The sequence below is a fragment of the Mycetomoellerius zeteki genome, unplaced genomic scaffold (assembly GCF_001594055.1).
Source record: "Mycetomoellerius zeteki isolate Tzet28-1 unplaced genomic scaffold, Tzet1.0 scaffold221, whole genome shotgun sequence".
In the NCBI taxonomy this organism is placed as follows: domain Eukaryota; kingdom Metazoa; phylum Arthropoda; class Insecta; order Hymenoptera; family Formicidae; genus Mycetomoellerius; species Mycetomoellerius zeteki.
In genome coordinates, this window is record NW_017257184.1 from 2,612,817 (window position 1) to 2,633,783 (window position 20,967).

Genomic DNA, 20,967 nt, shown 5'->3' on the forward strand with positions numbered 1-20,967 from the left:
AGGCCGCAAGAAGTCTCGATTTTAGAAGCACAGGCAGAAACTAGAACTGAAGAAAGACATTGCTAGAAGAGAAAAAATAATATACGTGTGATAAAGCCGCTGATTGAGAGGGAAAAATAGCAGAAAGAAAGAGAGCGTGAAAGCGAGATGGAGAGAAGCAGCGAGGAAGCGTGCATGCGTGCGTACATGTTTATGTATTTGTGTATTGCGTGCATGCATGTATGTATCTATGTATGTATGTATATGTTTGAGCTTCAGAAAGAGGAAGAGAGAGAGAGAAAGAGAGCGAGAAAGAGAGAAAGAAAGAAACAGAGACAGAAGAACAGAGATGAAAGATCGAGAAAATGTTTGAGATAGAATGATGTTGAAGACAGAGATGCTGTAGCACTTCTCTATTCTGTCCTCTATCTCTAAATCGTCCGGATCGGGCTGTATCCCTCTACTCTGGAAAACCGCTTCCAATACTCGTATATGGCGAAACGCCGTCGAATGTTCCGTGTGTTTGTATCATCCCGCATGTTTCGCTTCTCATTCTACGTAACGTGGCAGAGTTACTACGCGCGTAAAAAAGTGCGAAAGAGGAATTATATAATATTATATACTATATGTAATAATATATATATATTATACATGTTATAAAAAATATATTTATTATATATATTATATAATATTTTATATATATCTTTCCTATATAATATGTATATTCCAGTTTACAGGGAAGAGACAAGCTGTTCCAGAATAGAGAGAGGTTCCAGAGTAAAGCGGTCTAGAGCACATGCCCGCTTATACGTGCGCGCGAGAGATGCATGTGTGAAGCGTGTATGTGTTAATATGATCGCGCGAGTGCGGTACGTGCATATGACGCGGCGCTTCGACAAACGGAGGCCCATATATGCGCGTATTAATATAAAAGATGACTTTAGAGAAAGAGAGAGAAAGAGAGCGAGAGAGAGAGAGAGAGAGAGATGCGTGCGTATGTGTGCGCGTGTATGTATGCACGGAGGATGGGGGTGCCGGTAGAAAAAGGGGTGGGGACAGTGTCTGTGAAGAGAAAGAAAACACAAATAGCTTGCGAAACTAAGTAACTGATTAATTTAGATAGTCACTTAAATTACCGTTAATTTTGCAGTAATTACTTGAATTCCTAGGAGATTTCACAATTTCGGTAAATTTTTTCCTTTTTTTTTCAATGGCTTTCTTTCGAACAAAGATTTGAAAGTAGAGAATTTAACTAACTGCAGTCTTTTTGGAATAAACGTATTTATAAACGTAATTAAACACCGTTGTGATAACAAAAAAGAAAATATAAAGAAAAAGGGACGGAGAGGCGGAAGATAAGGAAACATTATAGAAGCAGATGAAAACTGATTCTGGGCGATAATGTAGAAACGAATATATTAAAAAGATAAAACAAGAGGATTTTTAAATTTAAGCTCGATCGTGCCATTAAACGATTCTAATGGGAATATATTTATAACCAAGATTTTATGCTTTTTCAAAGCGCGCATATACGTTATTGTAAAACTAACAAATACCGATTGTCAGCTTGCACATATTTTGACGATTCTTACGATACATACATCTACCTAATTGTAAAATCCCACTCTCACGAACATTTACGCAGCAGTTAAAGAAACAGAGAGGGAGAGAGAGAGAGAGAGAGAGAGAGAGAGAGAGAGAGAGAGACGCATTCGAACTCGTCGTCGCACACCTTCCACTGGTATACTTCCTCGTTTCGTAGAAAGAATGAATTTAAGAGAGACGGAATGATGACTTAGTTTTCACATACGATGTGTAGCCGTTTAAAACGACATGAATTCTTGCGAAGACATACGATTTAGAAGCGTGTTGAGATAAGTTAAACAGAACACTTTCCCTGGTCCCAGCTTCTCCCCGACCCCAAAGTATCCTATTCTATAGATATCTAAATACATGTAGTTCTTAAATTATTTACTTTAGTTCGAGTGGAGATGCCTGTAAGTGTAATTTACTAAGACTTTTTGTAAATAAATTATGAAATAAACTAGACGTACTTTATCCAAGACGAAGATGCGATCTGACTTTGGCAAGATAAATGATAATGATGATAATAATAATAATAATAATAATAAAGTGTGTGGCATTAGAGATATATATAGCGTTTTCTTTTTTTTTTGCATTCATCGTATAGACTTTTATTACGCCGAACTAAATATGTAAATACACTGATCTCTTCATCCTCTTTGTTCTTTGTTTCCTTCTTGCGGTGGCCTCATTAACCAATTCCAAAAATTCTCATTTGGAACAAATGCTGTTCTCCATATTCAGGATCATTGCGTTGTTCATTTTGCGACACAACCAATTCAGAATGTCTACGGCCTCGCTCTCCACATACCAATCTACCATAGACGACGATGTCTCTTTCTCGTTCTAGGAATAAAATTCAATGCGACCATCTTTAATGAACACCAATTGAGTAACACTAGAGAATGCTCAATAATGCTTTAACTCCTAATGTTGAGTCTAAAATTCGAATCTGTTTAACACGGTAAATCAACTTGGGAATTTTTAGCCCAGTGCAATAATTCTCTATATATAGATAATCTTGCGTTTCGCGGGTTTTCTCCGTGTTCAGATCCATTCTTGGAATGCCAACGTTTCGTGAACCTTGCAGTTCACTTCATCAGGGCGAGGAGCAGCCTGATACTAAGCTGTTCCCCCGGGTCGTTCCTTTTATATTACGCTGCTTGTGTGGGCGCTGCTCGCCCTGATGAAGTGAACTGCAAGGTTCACGAAACGTTGGCATTCCAAGAATGGATCTGAACACGGAGAAAACCCGCGAAACGCAAGATTGTCACATAGGTAACACCCGTGAAAGCCTCAAGAATAATATATAGATAACATGCCAAATCAATTTTCGGGATAGATCGGAACAGTTACCTCTATATGCAAAACAAGTTTATTCTTAGCGATGGTTGGTGGTGACAGCAATTGATTAGTTTCCAAAGTCCATTTCACGTTCCATGAACCCCATGTATTTCCTTTCTCGATATAGTATATCCGTCTAGAAAAAGATCCAAGGATTTATTTTGTTTTACATTCTGACTCAGAAGAAATTAACACGGCAATAACTTTACTATTAAGATTTTTTGCCATTGATATTAAGGACACGATATTAAATATATACGTCAGTGAATTCGACTCATTGTATTCATATTGTGTTCCAGTTTTAATTAGCCTTCTTTCGCCTTCAAATTGATCGGAAGGCTCGCCGACGAAAAACATGTCTGAGACATTGCATATTGTTAAACTTACTGCAAAGATACGAGCGTAATGTATTTTCCGTCGCTATGAAGCGTAGCGTGTCCCCAATAAGAATCGTTCTGAACGCAGTGACCTTTACTTATAGCGTTTAATAAGTACGCTCCTTTCGCTTTATGCGTCGAAAATGACTCCACGCCCTAAGTCACGATATTAATTGTTAACAATACAAAAGAGATGAATGGAAAGTCATGGGTTATCGTCCCGATACTCACGAAATGTGGATTAATATACCGCGGCAATCGCATTCTGGATACGAGGCCCACCTCTTGCGCCCTGTAAGATGAACAATTCATCTTTAAAGTAAACACTGTTAATGCACGAGAGAAAGTAGTACTGGTAGCGCTGATACCTTTTTATTATATCCGCTATTACTTTCGAATAAGTTTTCAAACAAGAACTTTCCGCCTTGAAGAGCACAGATGTTTTCTTTCCCAATGTTTTGAAGAAATATCTTAATTCTTCTCGATGAATGCCTATCATTTGCAAGAGATTTAATAAAAACGTCGAGCCGGAAATGAAACAGCAATGAGCGAATCAACAGATGTGCGCGGCACGATATGTGATCCCACTTACATCCACTCGTACATTACGACCAGCAATGATCTACTCACTATTCGTCGACGTAGTGATCAAGCCAGAAGTCTCCAAATCAATTTCTGTAGCGAATGAATGATCGACTAAAAACGCCAAAGGCGGAACATCTGGATTTCGATAATTCGTATCTTTCATCTAGAATGAAATGTAACGGATGTTTCAATTCCTTATATTAACATTTTAATTAATTACTACATAAAAAGGAACTTATGAGTGTTTTCAGCTGCAAATACTAAGAGTCAAATCACAGTTTTCCTTTATAATGATGTTTCAGTTTCTATTGGACTTACGGAAATCGAGGATTTAATTATCAGATAGTTAATGTCGAAGATTAAAAGCTGATACAGATGAGCTATTCAAGTTTTTTGTAAAGCTGAAAGGAGCAGCTAATTTTTAGTTCCATTGCACGGCTTTATAGCGTTTACCTTGTAATGAAGCGTGTGAGCGCCGTGGCCGCTTAAAAATGAGGCTTGTATACCATCGGGCGTAGCATATCCTAGCTCACATGCGACCTCGTGTGCCAGCTTCTCCGCAGACTCGTCCCCACACATCAATAGCTATAAATTCACCTCAAATTAGCGTTATTTTCAATAGAAATGAAAGATGTACCATCTGTTTGCGACATATATCATGTTTCTGATCGCTCACCAAATCCGGTTCGCAGAAATTGCTCCCTGGCGACTTAAAGTTGTAGCCATACTGATTTCCCAGAACGGTAGTTAAGCGGACCAGCACGTGGAACTGCTCCATAATCTGCGCCATGTAGATACGTGAAAGATGGGAGAGGAACCATTTGTTATCCACGGTCATGAAACTCTTTCGATAGTCAGGCAATCTAAATGAGTAAATAAAATTATGAAATTTACTATCGTTCGTCTTTCAAGTTCCATAAAATTGTAATCGCTTACCTGAATTCAACGTCCCTCTCAAACGTACCCTTCTCCGCATACTCGAAAATAAATCGAAGAACATTGTGATAACCAAGCACATTGAAATTACGCGTGTTAGTTCCGTCTGTACTAGCCAATAATCTCAAGCGTAACGCGATCGGAGAGATGTATATCTGCTCTATTAAATCTTTTCTTTTGCTGTTTGTGTTCTACAATTCAAACACATGAATTAAACGATGTTCATACATTTACGATGTACTTAAATTATGTGCAAGAATAGATATTACATTACTAATATTGCGAACCGAAGGAACGCGCATATTAGAAACATCTCTCCTCAGTTTCGCAGCAATCGAATGTTTAGTTTCCGGTGTCTTAGGTACTAAATTGATCAAGGAACAGAGGAAGGCCTCTTCTATATTCAAATTGAACTCCCTGACGATGACACATATTCCTCTGAAAGGATATCATTTGAAAATTATGAAAAATATCAGTTAACAGGCGATAACTGATCATTTGCATTGCGCACGCACTTGTAAATAATGCTTTTTAATTTGCGCTGTTTCAGGTACGAGAATTCTAAGCAATGCTTCAATTTGCGGCTTCCAGCATAATTCACAAAAGTCTTTTCCAAGTTGGGATATAGAACTACCGGAAAGGTAGCTTCGTTCAGTTGATTATCGATCTGCAAAAGGCGGGAGAAAAAATATGTATATACGAATATATTACAAATGTGATCACTTACCTGTATTCTATGAACGTATCCTTGCAAATAACAAAGCGTCGTGGATTCCCTACAATGTAACCAGATACTTGGCGAATATGTTCTTCGCAGCTTGCCAAAGAATGGTTTGGTCATCTGCATTTTTGTGAAGTCAACCTACAAAAAATTTGGAAAAAGTCTTAGAGATGGATGTTCATTGTGCAATAAGCAAAAGAAATATTCGTAGTTCACAATACAAGAAAATATTATTCCCTTCTGTGCTGACCTAGCAATGTATATTCTACATTTAATATTTATCATTCAAAATGTTTGTGTAATGAACGATACTTTTATTAAATGTAAAACCGAATGGAATTTATATAACTATCAAAGTTAATAAGTTCTACATAACGAATGCAATTACATTTGCAATAGTTTTGAAAATTAACATTAGACGTACGTCAATGAAATTCTCAAGCTGTGCCGTCTTCGCGGAATTCGTGTATTTATTTTCTAACCAGGCGCTCAGCTCCAGCGATAGATTCCTCCACCGTTTGCTGAAGTAAAGTTCCCAATGTGCGGCTGAGTCGATCACACTGGCGTGCAGTAATTCCCGTCTGATACTATGAGGATTGGATTCATGTACAACCTACGTAAAAAAATCGATATTTGATCACATCCGAAACAAGTAATACAAACCAAGCAATCACTCTTCACTTACAACACTTATTCCGATAGCTGCAATTGACAAGAATATTTCTCTTTTGCTCGTCTCAGGATCGATAATACTCCTCGCTTTTAGGTACACGCTCTCGTGCTGTGTGAACAGCAGCACGCGTTGCTCACCTTCCATATAGCTCACCCAATAAACCATTGCTTCACCCTGGTGCATATTTTCCGACATTTGCGACTTCGCCTCGGATTCCGCGCTAGGAACGTGATTGACACTTCCACTCGTATCCTCCGACCATGACTTTGTATTCGCTAGTGACTTGGGAGTAACAGAAGAATAAGACGCACTGTGGCGTCGTTCGATGGTTATGAAAGATACTTTTTCTTGCCCACAACCATCCTAAGAGCAGACATAAGCAACTATTAACATCAAGCAATAAGTTTGCATAGAAAAATAAAAAATTTTTCTAAAAACTAGAGTGAGAAATTGACCTCCTACGGGAGACTTCAAAGAATGCAAGTCGGAAAATTTGTTCAAAAATATATATTGGAAAACTAAAAGTTAATACTAAGAGATACTTTTTGCTATTACCGTCTCGAATTGTGCTCTGTAACCAATTGCGTTATTACTGTAAACATTCCAGATCAATTCTCTAGTTTGAGTAGGATCGTCCCATGTATATAACAAACTTTGGAATGGTTTGAGCAATGCGACTTGGCCTAAATTAATTTGATTCAGCTTCAGAAATAATTTATCGCAGAGATTATCTACTCTCACTGGTATATCGCCGTTGATATATCTCCGGAATGTTATACGATATGGAGTACTGACGCCGCCTTCGATCTCCACGCACAGTGCTGACTGTGAATTATGAAGTCTTTGTAAGAAGCTTTTAAGTTACATAATACAATACTAATTAAATAAAATTCTTCGATCTTCATAAAATTTGTAACTTGTTCCGTAACTAGCGATCACATGTTTTTATCTTACCCCGTTATCCATTCTCAGCACAGTTTTGCCCGCATGCATAATATCAAAGTGTTGCGAAACTAATTGGCTATTTCTCCATTTTATTTTCATCTTCATAGATTCAGTGGCGGGCCAGAACGACATCTCTTGCCCAGGCAAGAGGTCGTTCCAAAGATCGGCCTCTTCATTTTCTTCCATGAATCTCAAGGCTCTCTTGGTTTTGTTGCAGATGAAGAAGTATGGTAAAAACGTTATGATCTTTGTGAAGATCGGCGACAAACGTGAGCTCTCTATCTCTGTTAAAATCTGATACTTTCGTCCGCGTTCGATATCGCGACATATGATCAACGACATCGATGTAATCCCGTCCAGTCCAAATGACATTGACCATTCGGATTGATGTGCTCTTAACCGCACCATACTCTTCTTATTGTTCTTTTGAGAGAATACCATTAATTCCTCCTCCGGCATCTCATACGTTATATGAGAATGACAGTCCTAAAAGAAAAAAAATATTATATTAATAGATTATATATTTATTATCGTAGGAACCTTGTCGTCGTTTGGTTTACCTGAATAAACAATGGTAAGCCAGATTTATTTATTATCCAATATTGCGATTGTATAATAATGTTCCAACTGAGAATTTTGCACAATTCTAAGCATAGCAGAAAAGGCTTCATTAAGTCTGACTCGCTATCTGTAGACATTAACATGAATTTGCGCTCTAGATTCATATTTAGTTTTACCGCACCCATCCAAGACATGCCTAAATAGTTGTGTATCTATATAAAGTTATTGAAACGGTATGTAATTAAAAGGATGCAGTAAAAATATATTTATATATAATAGTTTCTTTCGAACGATGATTGCACGTACCTTGAAAACAAACTGTACGTTATTGCCATGATTCAGAGAATGCATGTTTATTTTCTCCCCAGGTTCGATTTTCACCTCGTAATTGATGTCAGGTATACTGACATCGATGACAAAAGGTAGTTGATTATTGAAAATAACAGGTGGTACGATATTTATCAAGTAATTCGGTACTTGACAACCTGAGGGACGAGTCGCTAATGGAAGTTCCGTGCATATCGCCTTGACACAGAATACATTACGATTATTGTCACCTTTCGCTTCGCAGCATACGTCTTTAAATGCATTTGCTGTACCCCTCAAATCTTTCCAATAAATTCCTTCGTCACTGACTTGATATTTCCTACAGATAATACATCCGTTAATATATTTATTTATTTTATTTTACAATCTTTTAAAAGTACACATTGTCGTATTTCATATTTTACTCACTCTAGATATGCAGGAAGAATGTGTATCGGGCAATGATAAGCGATATATAGAGGAATATTATATGTTGCGTCAGGTTCTATGATCGCCATTCTCACGTTATCATCGAAAGGATTCGTAGTTTCACCGGTTAGCGTCAGGCCCAATTTGTCTATCACCACTTTCTTGTAATAAAGTCCCAAGGCGTATGAGGTTTCATTTCGAAACTGAAATATTCTCTCGATCAGCGAAAGATAAAAACGAAAGATGGTAAACGAATAGATAAGCGAGATCGAATTACCTGTAACGGAGATCGCACGCAAATCGTACGATGCAAATAATTGTTTATGGATGCCTCTATCACCAGGTAATAACGAACCTCATGTCTCACAGGACGAAGTGCCACAAGATTACGCGTTTCTTTCTTCGGACAATACACCAACACGTCTTCGAATCCTGCATTAAGGATAAAAAGATAGATATCTATTTTGTATATTTAATTACCTTCGAAGTATATTTGCAAAAGTTACCTTCAAAGATGATACGAAGGAGTTCATCGGTTATTGATTTGTAGATGTGCACTGGTGAGTCGATGGGGAAAGCTTTACACTCCGATACGATCACAGCGGTTTCCTTACCGGCCCACTGGGGACTCGTGAGATCCGCCTGTTCGTTCTCAGGACTGCTGGGCACACTGACAGGCGAGCTTCCGTCATGAAAACTGTATGCGGCTATGACACGCATGTCGTTATTCCCGTCCACTTGCTCTTGAACAAGCAATTCAACTCGACTTGCGTGACCTATGTCGTTTAACACAGTTAATTCCCGCGTATTAGTGGGTACAAACGGAATTCCACTCCTCGCTTGTGTAAACGCGTTTGAAATTGCATTCCATATTGCAATCATGTCTTGCGTTATAGTAATGTTAACTTTGTTTTCTGAATATACGATGATATATGGTGCGGTGAGATTCGTTTTTGTCGGTACATGCGCGACAGAATTGCCTGTACGAAAAATACAATAATTAAAACGTTAGCATTAACAATTGATATTTAATACGTTTGCACAAAATCTCGAATTTACGTACAACATTCAGGATTACAATCCAGTAATTCAAATTCCTCATCCTCGTTTGTACTTGAATCATCAGAATCGCTTTCTTCGCCATCACTGGTACTATTAAATAAATAACTTGAAATTTTTGTTAATTTTGTATCATTCTCATCATCATCCGTGTCAGATTCATCCTCGTATGTAACATAGGTTTCAGGCTCTGTTGATTAAAAAGATATATATACTAAATAATTCGATATATTAAATAACACTTTCATGTAACTGATAGATAAATAACTACCTTTCCTTGTAACTGAGATCATATCGACATCAGGTCCAATAAATGTCATATCTGTCATATCCTCCCCATTATATTGCGTATCTCTTTTTCTCGCTTTTATTGGATCTTGCTTTATGTGATGGCAAGGATCTGTCCAATCAGAATTAATCATATTCGCTTCGCCTCGATATATCTAAAGAAATTAAATTATGGGTAGTTAAAACTACGTTAATAAATAATTAAAGAACATAGTACAGCACGATAATATTAGTAACCTTGATAGTGAATTCCCATGGTTTATAATCTATGTCGTCTTTCGTGCAAAATTCGACGAAAGGCTCCCAATTTTGACGAGCTCTATTGTAACAGAAAGCGTGAAGTTTTACATTGGATTCAAGGTGAAAATTGTTGCGCCAATCGTTAATGGTAGTGGTGATGACAGTTTCCATTTTCATTACTGGAAATCTTCCTACGGCGTACTCCATTTCCAGCAATAAACATACTAGCACAGGTCTCAAATTGAATGTTACTTGATCGTTACGGCGACGATACAATTCTTTGTTACCTAAACAATGCGAAAAATAAAAAGACAAATTTATTTAAAAAATATAAACAGTTGATGGAATTCAAATAGAATACGTCTGTGATTTATACGAGATACTTACGTTCGTCAGTTTTTTTATACGGTATACTAGAAACTTTTCTTGGTGTCCAAAGATTATGCACGTTTGTATTCTGATTACTGTCATCATCTGTTTTCGAATTAATACTGTTCAAGAAAGTCGATGCTTCATTCAATATCTGGAACAAATATTATACAATAATCAATTGAGACATAATATATATATCTAGCGATATAATGATTTTTAACTGTTTTAATACTTCAAAGAAATCTTGAAGTATCTGGAAATATGTGACATAAAGCGATAGTGATTCTTAATTATGAAAGATATTAAAACAACCTTATTTTAGGCTGCGTTCCGTTTCTCGCATGATGCGCATAATGCATCATTTATCCTTGTTTAACATTCGATGAATAACAAGAATAAAAGATGCTTCATGCGCATGATGCATGAAACGGAACGCAGCCTTAATCTCCAGATCTTGTAGGTAATTAAAAATTCATCTATTTATCATTCATTCTGTTTAGCGCTCTATATCAGATATATTTCCAGATTCAATTTAAATTACATAATACTTACGTCAATAAAGGTATGCATCACTTCCGCCGATAGATGTATATTAATACTATTTATAGCAACAGTAATGTCTTCATTACCGCAAGATAACTTCTTTTTACAAATTTCTATATCACAGGGACGTAACAACCAATACGGGGACTCATAATTCCCCTGTCCTTTAGTCTTGGCATTGACGTTGGTCAACGTACAGACTACTGAGGAGGACCGACTGTGTCTGCTACTTTCGATAAACACTTCCGCTTGCATTCGTATTACATGAGTGCTGCTCCTCTCTAAGTCACCGAATAGAAAGATGTCTGGCTTTTGTATTCTAATCGATATTGAAGTATCTAAACACATTAAAATTATTCAGTTTTTTTTGCTTTCTTCATTGTATGAAGAGAGTTTTACGTATACAATAGTACTGTATAAGAGAAAATAATTTTTATATATCTACAACATCCACATGCATATAAACAAACTACCTGGCTGTTCCTTAAAATATTGGGAGCAATTTAATTTGTCAATTTCTGCATTTAAAGTATTCCGGTTCTTGATTGAAATCAAATTAATTTGGGAAATTAATTCGATTATTAATATTTAGAAGATATTTTTGAAAATGAGAGAGAGAGAGAGAGAGAGAGAGAGAGAGATGTATATAAGAAAAAGAGCATTTTAAAAATATTTCTAGTAAACTTATTATTTATGAATAGTTTTATATGTACCATCTGATTAGTATTATCATATCCGTGATTGATAATTCCTTTCTCTATCTGTTCACCGGGTAAGGAATCTAGAAAATAACGTCCCAAGTGCATCAAGAAAGGCACAGACAAATTAATTCGTATGTCTTGAATAAGAACATCGAAACACTTTTCCTCTGCTTGAGTACGACTATATGTTACATCGACTATAGGAGACATTGATACAGAAATACAGGATTCCAAATTCTTTTCTAAGGATATCGCCGGCGATTGTATTATCCTAAAACGGAAAACAAAATTGTGATTCTCGATACCATTAACGTTTTACACTCAACCATAAACAATCAACGGGTACAACACCTTTTCTCGACGACCGAGTCCTTACGAGTATCCTGCAACAAGCAGCTTTGCAAAGACAATTTCATTTTCAAACTCTTGTCGCTATAAAAGTCCCATGTATTTATAGTTTCTCCAAAGACCAGCTTGCATAAACCATGATTTAAATCGCGCACAGGAGAACTCAACACCTGTAATATAACGCAAAAATAATATTTTAAAAAAACCTGTATAAATATTCAAGCGAATATTAATTTAAATGAATATTTACCTCTTCTGTATCCATAAATAAATTTAATTGCAAACCCTCTAACGCAAGTTTTATGTTGACTTCACATAATGTTGTTTCATTATGCGTTAAAAAATTTTCAAGTTTCTTCACCATAACGTCATCGTTGTTATTGGCATTCTTTTGCGAATCTTGCGTTAAAATTCTATCTTCATTCTCACCGACTTTCTTAAGCAATGATATCTTAGAAATGTTATCTTGCCACACCGATATGAGGGATTTAAGATCTCTCTGACTTAAGTTTATATTTACGATATCAATAGCTCCTTGCACGTTGAATAAACCGTAAGTTTGAAATTCAATAATGCTACGATACTCCGTCTTTCTCTTGATATCAAACTGAATTTGTACAGGTTCGATAATGGGTTCCTGAAATTATACATGTATAGTGTTATTTCAATTTTAACAAACTAAATCAAATAAAATGTTTAATTTTACCTGGACTTCTAAATCTCGAGTCAGAGTCATAATTGCTCTAGATATAGTCATAGATTTCAACTTCACCAAAATATTATCAATTATTAATTGATTGCTATCGTTAGCAATTGCTTTAATTGATTGTACCGACTGTCCAGTATTCTTAAAAAAATTTTCAACCAATAATACACCTGAAAATAAATATTTTAATAAAATTAAACTCTCAATTTGCAATTTGTGCAAATACTTCAGATACAATCCTTTACCTGTATCAAAAACCAAGAGACTCGGGGCATCTTTCTTCTGTGGCAGTAAAAAAGTAGGTCCTTGTATGTCAATAAAAATATGTAGTTTCGTCGCGCTCCTTTTAAATAGTTCAATCCCTCCAACGAATTTATTTTTTAAATAATATAAGAAACGCGTATAATATGTAGATGTAAACGGTATTATGAAATTCTATAAAGTTAATTAAAATGAATATCAACATCATAATAATACAAACATTAGATATAAATATACCGTACCCGTAAATCATATAGAATTTTAGAAATAATCACGCAATTTATTCGTCCAATAGAAAGCTTGAAAGTGCCATCCGACATAACGTCATCCTGATTTGTATCGATATCAGAGCATTTATATAATCTTGGTATGTGTCTCACATATTTCAGATCAAAAACTTTATCTTCATCAGTCGTCAAAATCTTTAAATAAAATTTAAAAAATATATATATGTTTATACATAATATGTATATTATACAGTAGAAAAAGATGATGTAGTCAATTACTTTGGAGTAAAGCGTATCATCAATCAAATCTTCAGCAAGTATGCTCCTGAGATGTGCACGCAAAACCATTCTCTCATTCGCATTGTAAATGCAATCATTTTCTAAACCCAAAATCTTAATTTCCATTAAATCTATGTCTTTATCGCAAAAACGTACCACTAATGAACTGAGTCTGGTTGAATAGTTCAGTTTAATTGCGCCTAAAAAAGTAATAAAATATAAATTAATAAATATTAATTGATGTTATTTGTATTTCACGTTTTTAAATATATATTCAGAGTATATATATTTATACCTGGTGGAATTGGTGGATCAATATCCTTCTGTTCTCGTTTTACAATATTATTGCATATCTTGTCGGCGTATTTGAATAAGAGGGTATCATGACACACACTGAAATAAAAGAATTTTTTATTTGTGTTAAAAGAATTAAAAGAATTTTCTCTGAAATATCTATCAAGATTTTTCACGTATGAAAATTGTTCTACTTACGTTTGAAATTTATGCCAGTAGTCTTTCATTTTCAACAACGCAGATCTATGAAAGTTTACGTTGATATTTAGCAGATTCACAACCAGCGAGCGTTCGATATTTTTAAAATGAGATTTAAAATCAGGACAATTCGATTTAACCTGAAGAAAAAATTGATCAATATTTTCAAAATGGAAAACATAATATCAAATCTCCATAAATTACCTTACGGTACGACACAACGAGGACTTCGTACGACTCGTCGGTAGATATCAGTTCTAGATATGATCCGGTAACGCCAGCGTTTGTCTTATCAACCAGAAAAATCGATCCAATGCCAAACTGAACAGCAACGCCGTATTCCATTATAGCTGTTTCATAGTACAAGGTGTGCAATCTCAAATTTAAGTAAGGCTGTTCTCGATTATCCGCCATATCTTCCAGATTTACGGAGAACTAAATTTCAGATTACTATCAATAACAATTTGTTTAGACAATAAAAGTGTGGATGTTTAATATGAAATAATACTTGCCTCTCCTACGGCAAATCGAAGTAATAAATTAATGTGATTACACGGAGATATATTATCGTCAAATCCGGACAAATTAATTGTTTTAGATAATAATTCCAAGTCCTCTTCACTAATTTCTGAAGAGACGACACTCCTATTAAGGAATTAAAATCATTTTATGTATGCGTGTGTGAAGTTATCACTTCATCTTTCTGCATCACAAGTTTCAATGCAAGTTCTACTTACAGCCGCAATAGTTCTGTAGTTCCTAATAAGAAATATTATAAATAGTTCCGTTGATTTAAAAAATAACATTATATGAGGTGCCAGCGCTCCTATTAAAAAATTGTTTAAAAATACTTAAAGGCCAGAACTATTGCTAAAATCTATCAGGAATTATAGAACTCTTCGAGAATTATAACATTTCATGATCAAAATTATTTTTTTCGAATTTTAACATGCCACGGAAAGTCAGTATCTCAAATTTTTTTTTTCAAATATTTTTTTTTAACTAAATTAACGGAACTATTTTTAAAACTTATCAGAAGCTATAAAACTATCGCGGGTATAGAATTTGCATTAAAACTTGCGGCGCATAAAAATGAGATGCCAACTCCATATATATCTATTTTATTGAAATGCATTGAGTGTTAATATTATATAATCATTACCTGTCAAGCTTTGGTACATTATTAGTAACAACTTCCTTAATGACTGGTTTAAAATCACTATGCATCATTGTGACGGACGGCAAGCATATACTGGATTGTACTTTCATCAATTCTTTCGTTGAAATAAAAATAATACTTGATTTTCGTTCGGAAATCGAACTTTTTAAGGTAGCTTTATATTTTTCAATGTTGTTTTCGTATAGGACTAACAATTTATTCAAATAATATGCCAGCAGTCGCAGTTTGCTTTCCGATAGATTTAATTTCACGTTTGAGATGTGTACATTGAGTTTTGTCCTGTGGAACATTAGATATTGAAACCTTGAAACGGACACATAAACAGGAGATTGCGCGACGCAACTATTACCGTGGTAATTGACGATATTCAGGTCTAATACTGTATGAAAGAGTCACATTTGCTTGCAGTTTAGGCAACAAATGATACTCCGAGTCACTCCGTTTCCTCGCCGAGCGCCAATCGTCGCCTGAATGACAAAATAAAATTTGTGCGCCAGAGAACACCATATTGAGTCTGTCATAGAGTAATTCTTCCAGTTCCATGAGAGTAGCATCTTCCAATTGTAAATTCGTTGCTTGGAGCTCGTTGGTTAACGTTATGTTACCGAGATCCAGAACAAGTATATGCCCACCTCTAAAAAAATGTATGTATATGTAAAATTATATTTATTTGCACTTTTTTTAATAATTCTACAATCGTGTGTAGTAAATATACGTACTTTTGAACTGATCCGTGTTCGGGAAATATGATATAAGGACTTTTGATGTCTATTTTGAAGCTGATTCTCAATGTCTGTGACACGATATCGTCTACAAAGTTCAAATATCTTCTTTTGACGCAATCCCATAGTCTATATACTCCGCGAATCGTATCGTGAATGTAATTGGTATTAAATTTGAAAAAATTTATAATTTCCACTATAGCAAACTGAAAATCAATCTATAAGTAAAATTTACAGAAATCACAGACAAAATATTATTTAAAGCAATAAAAATATTATTACGTGATGATAAGTCACTTCGATAGCTTCCAGCTTTATGGATACTTCAAAAATAGGATCCATATTCAATCCATTTTTCTCAAAATCTATCGCCAAAAAATATGTGGATACATTCCCTGTCACATATAATAGTTATAGTTAGTACCTTTGCAGTAGTTTATAGATCAGAGATAAATAGGTTTATTACCTGTTAATATATTATCCACTGTGATCAGAGGAACCAAATCGCCATCAGTTGATATAGCTTCAATTACAAAACTTTCAGCACGAACAGATATCTTGAAAGCTAATAACGTAGGCCGTGCCTCGATACTTGTCAGAAATTGTGTGACGGTTATGATCAACATTTCTTTGCCTTTACTTAGGAGGCTCAGACAACAATTTGCCAAAGTAAAATTTAATTTATAATCTGCAAAAAATGAAAAAAATTCTTTATATGAATAATATAAATCTTTCTTAAATTTCTTGTAACAATTTTCTTTTAGTTAATATTAGTATATCAAGAAAGAACAGTCTAAATGCTCACCAATCTGTTTCAATACCGTTCCCGATTTTATTTTGAAAACAGGTGAGTTTTCTGTTACATCTGGTAATGAATTTTGATTTTCAACTTTGTTGTATTGATCTGTTACATTTTGTGCTTGATCGTTATCCGGCAATTTGACTTCTGCATTAATATCTTTCGATGGACTCGTTGTTGTGATTTGGCACTCTCGCTCGATATCTTTGTTTCTCAATTCCTGTCTAGCATGTTCCCTAGCAATCACTATATTTAATATCGTCAGGCTATCTTCATGTTTTTGCATATCCAGTTTTAATTCTGTATCATTTGGTCGTTGCAAACATTGGATACACGCCTCTTTGTAATTTCTGTAATTTCTTCTGTGTTGGGTTATATGCGGCCAAGTATATGGCTTAATATAATGATTCAAAACGAAATTATACGCGTATTTCCACCAAGATGACGGTTCCTCATATACGCTTTTCTCAGGACGATATTTAGCATGTGGTCTATAAATATTGTTAGTTTTTTCATTAGTTTTATTAATTTATTAAAAATGTATGTATTGTTAAAATAAATGAAAAAATTTTAGATGTTGCACAAATTCACCTGTTAATAGTCGCACGAAGCAAAGAATCATAAATATGACAAAACGTAGCATACTGCGCTTCAGATAACTGCATTGCTACATCTTGGAGCACAATATCGACTAACATACGTGAAGCTTGCATTTCCGTACCCTTGTGTATGATAACTTTAATCTTGGCCGTGAAGGGCTTCAACACTTATGACAAAAACAATTCGTTAACATTTCGTTAAAATCAAAGTGGAAATTGAATTAATATCTCTTTTGAAGCAAGATAATGATAGATATATTCTGTAATTAACAAGAAATATCTCAAACATACAAAACTGAAACTCTTTGTTCTTCATCCCGAACGTCTGCAGAGCTCTATGCATCGTAATTTTCCAAGCGAGCAGATTGGACATGTCCCAATTACCCTGCACATTTATACAGGATTCAGTGTCATGATCCATGTACACACTGAGCGATTCCGCGCGTATAAGCTGGTACACCGTTTGCGAGTTTGTAGCACACACCCCGGGCTTCCATTTGCTAGAATTCAATATTTCTAATAACAATACTGAATACACATAATTGGAAGAAACTTGACAATATGCATTGTAGAATTACTTGTTGGTAGTCGTTATGGATATACTTTGTATACATATACCACAGGCACAGAGGAAATTGCGCAATATTTTCTCTTCATATCTAATATGTACATTATTTATAGTAATTTGAAAGTTCTTCGTGACTGATGCTAATAGACCATCAAATAGTTGAGGAGGTAGACCTATATAACAAGATTATATAAATTAATTTAAATATAAAAATCAAACATTGCAAAGCTATTTATTATCTACTATTTCCAACTGCAATTATAAAATTTTGATAAATTCTTTTTCTTTTATACGAATTTAATATATAAAATTAAATCATAACAGATGTGAAATAAATTTCTCAATAAGGTATTTTAGTAATAAATCATTCTGAATATTTTATTACCAGCTCTAAATATTTCATCTTCCTTAAGATCATCAAGTATCTTCTTTTTTTCAGCTCTCATTAAACGTTTTTGTATTTCTGGGTCATATGGACCAGATAATGCAGGTACTGCTACTACGTATACATCCTTAAGAAAATAAAGCACGTTTGCATAATTAATTTAATTTAATATATATTTCATAATTGTGAGATATGGTCATATATAGATTATTCAATACCTCTATGCATATCACAATAGGTTGCGAGAAGAGTCCAGACCATGGTATTTTCAAAATAATTTTTCCTATTAAACCGATCTCTACTTTAATAGGTAGTCCCAGTTGATACTGCAAGCACAATCACCAGGAATGTACATACATATTCAATTATATATTTTGAATTTTTTTTATTACCCCTGAATTATTAGATAAAAGAAAGAAATCGTACCAAAGCCTCTGGTTTCAGTTTCAGGTCGGTGAGGCATGTATCCCCGGAGAAAATACCGACATTGAATTGCTCCGTGTCCAGATCCTCCACGTACCTGCCCAGCAGACGGTTGAAAAATGCCGCTATAGCCCCCTCGAACATCGTCGTCGTCGTCGTCGTTGTCTGTCCCGAGGATCGTGAGCACCGGTGCCGCTTTCTATCTGTTCCGTGAGCAAGACGACGAGATCATATGGGATCGACCTGGGCCCCGGTCGTCGTCATAACCTCCTCGGGAATCGGGATTGTTGCAATTCGCAAAATAATTCAGTCATGCGCGACGTCGCCGCTATCCTTATTGATCTCGAATCTAGTCTCGATGCTGCGCGACGCAACATCCACAACACCCGTCCGACGAACGTCTGTCTGCGGCGTCTGCTCCTCCTGCGCTTCGCAAGAAGCGAAATGGACAAGGATCATAGGGATAGGTATACACAGATGTGCTCGGAAATCAATTTTCTCTAAACTCTGATTAATTTAATCGGTGATTAAGTTAACTTAACTGATTTCTACCATTATTGATAAATTTTTATCTTTTGGTATAATTTATATCTTTTTCTAGTTCTTATAAGATAAAGTAAATTAAAGAATATATAAAGTTATATAATTTATATTAGTTTTTTGATAGAAATTTCAAGGATTTCAATTCAAATGTTAAAAATTTCGAATTATGTTCCCTAATCTATTTTTACTCCATATGTTAGATTATATAAAAAGTTAATTTTCTTTTATAAAAGACTTTAAATTCTGATAAAGAAAAATAAAGGAAGACCAAAGATATACAAGTATAAAGATATATAAGTATAAAGATAATATAAGTATAAAGAAAGCAATCAGAATCATGATGTTATTACATATTATATTTAAGAAATGAATAATTATATAGATTTAAAGAGAGTAGCATCTCTAATCCCGAAACGAAAATACTCATAAAATATGTCAGATTGTAACGTCAAAACAGGAAGTTGACAAAATTGCAACTTAAATTATGAAAATATAGCAGAATTATTTATCTGCTGCTAATTGGCGCATTTAATGTTCTAATAATATTTTCAATTTTTATTTATAAATATATAAAATAAATTTATTTAAATAAATGCATATATAGGGAAATATATTATCGGGAAATGAAGATTTCAATAACGTTGGTCAGATACAAAATCTTTAAAATCTCTTCGTTAAAGTGATTGTAATTCAGCGAAGCTTGCAAAAGCGCGCGCTTGCAAAATAAGCCAAAGCTTTCTATGTAAATGAAATATATTTTTAAATAAAATAAACAGACATGTATATATACAGTATGAGCATTTATTATCATGTATTGTACAAGATAAAGATTCAAATAAATATTTACAATAATAATGTCGTGTATAAATTTATTAATGGCCATTGTTAAAGATGGGCATTCGATTTCTTTTCAAAAATTTTCGTATTATATATTCAAATCGTTTCCAATATATATTCAATACTGCTTTAAACTACTTCGAATATACAATATCCGAACTTATTTAATATTTTAAATTATTTCAAATATATTCACATCCAAAAGATATATAGAAATGTTTGAAAGTCGTTACATCTAAAAAGTAAATTAGTTAATTAATTTTAATTGATTGTGATATCGTATTACAAGTCAATTGATCATCAAATAACAGGAAGAATTCTATTTTCGGTCGAAGTAAATCTCGATGCTTAATATTCATATGAAAATTTTCAAATACATGTCAATTATAAAATTAATATAAGTCACTGTATTTTTATTATTGATATTTTGGTGATAATAGCTCAAATTGGAGCAGAAATGTACGGCTATTCTTTTTTGTAATTACAACTATACTGGATATGTCGTTTAATAATTAACAATATTTTATTACATTTACGCAGTATTTACAGTGCTGACTCCTAATGCTCTTTACTTACTATTAAATTATTTGAATTTCGAAAGTCCTTTTATTGTGTTTATTATATAAGACTCTGAGAGTGCCATTACATGAGCGCGGAAACGTGGAAACGTGTAATCAATTAGAAGCGATCCGCTGTTATGATTTCGCGTTTTATCGATTACTGATTGGTTGCGCGTTTCCGTGTTTCCGCGCTTCATATAATGGCATTCTGAGACTGAATCACTTGCGTTGTTGGTGGGCATCATACGTTTATTGCTAATAAAAGGTACATAAATTCTTCCGTTCTATAAACTACGTTTAAATTTTGTTTATCAAATTGAAACGCAATCGCAAATTGAGGGAGAAAGAAAAAGAGAGAACAATGATTTTTTTAAATTTTGCTAATAAGCATCTCA

At 34.4% G+C, this 20,967-nt stretch overlaps 2 protein-coding genes across 2 annotated transcripts in view; both read right to left on the reverse strand.

The window, feature by feature from the left end:
- The window catches only part of LOC108722905 (zinc finger protein 91), a 342,323-nt gene that overhangs the window by 305,397 nt on the left and 15,959 nt on the right, over positions 1-20,967 (reverse strand). The window lies entirely within an intron of this gene.
- On the reverse strand, positions 715-19,025 carry LOC108722932 (vacuolar protein sorting-associated protein 13A). The gene is made up of 50 exons (XM_018448320.1): positions 18,636-19,025; positions 18,428-18,535; positions 18,210-18,336; positions 17,835-17,997; positions 17,548-17,756; positions 17,249-17,423; positions 16,664-17,148; positions 16,325-16,546; positions 16,141-16,253; positions 15,856-16,064; positions 15,486-15,770; positions 15,119-15,415; positions 14,469-14,601; positions 14,161-14,391; positions 13,957-14,096; positions 13,760-13,857; positions 13,465-13,664; positions 13,201-13,380; positions 12,943-13,132; positions 12,698-12,867; positions 12,242-12,628; positions 11,995-12,161; positions 11,656-11,914; positions 11,416-11,482; positions 10,952-11,280; positions 10,415-10,550; positions 10,025-10,314; positions 9,771-9,942; positions 9,504-9,689; positions 8,947-9,420; positions 8,718-8,872; positions 8,441-8,643; positions 8,012-8,351; positions 7,705-7,917; positions 7,154-7,630; positions 6,755-7,024; positions 6,212-6,562; positions 5,951-6,139; positions 5,533-5,667; positions 5,321-5,472; positions 5,075-5,243; positions 4,806-4,996; positions 4,546-4,732; positions 4,323-4,454; positions 3,915-4,032; positions 3,653-3,776; positions 3,516-3,576; positions 3,295-3,440; positions 2,920-3,043; positions 715-2,409 (listed from the first exon to the last, which is right to left on the reverse strand). The coding sequence occupies exons 1-50, from the start codon at positions 18,774-18,776 to the stop codon at positions 2,275-2,277; spliced, it is 10,215 nt and encodes a 3,404-aa protein (XP_018303822.1). The 5' UTR covers positions 18,777-19,025; the 3' UTR covers positions 715-2,274.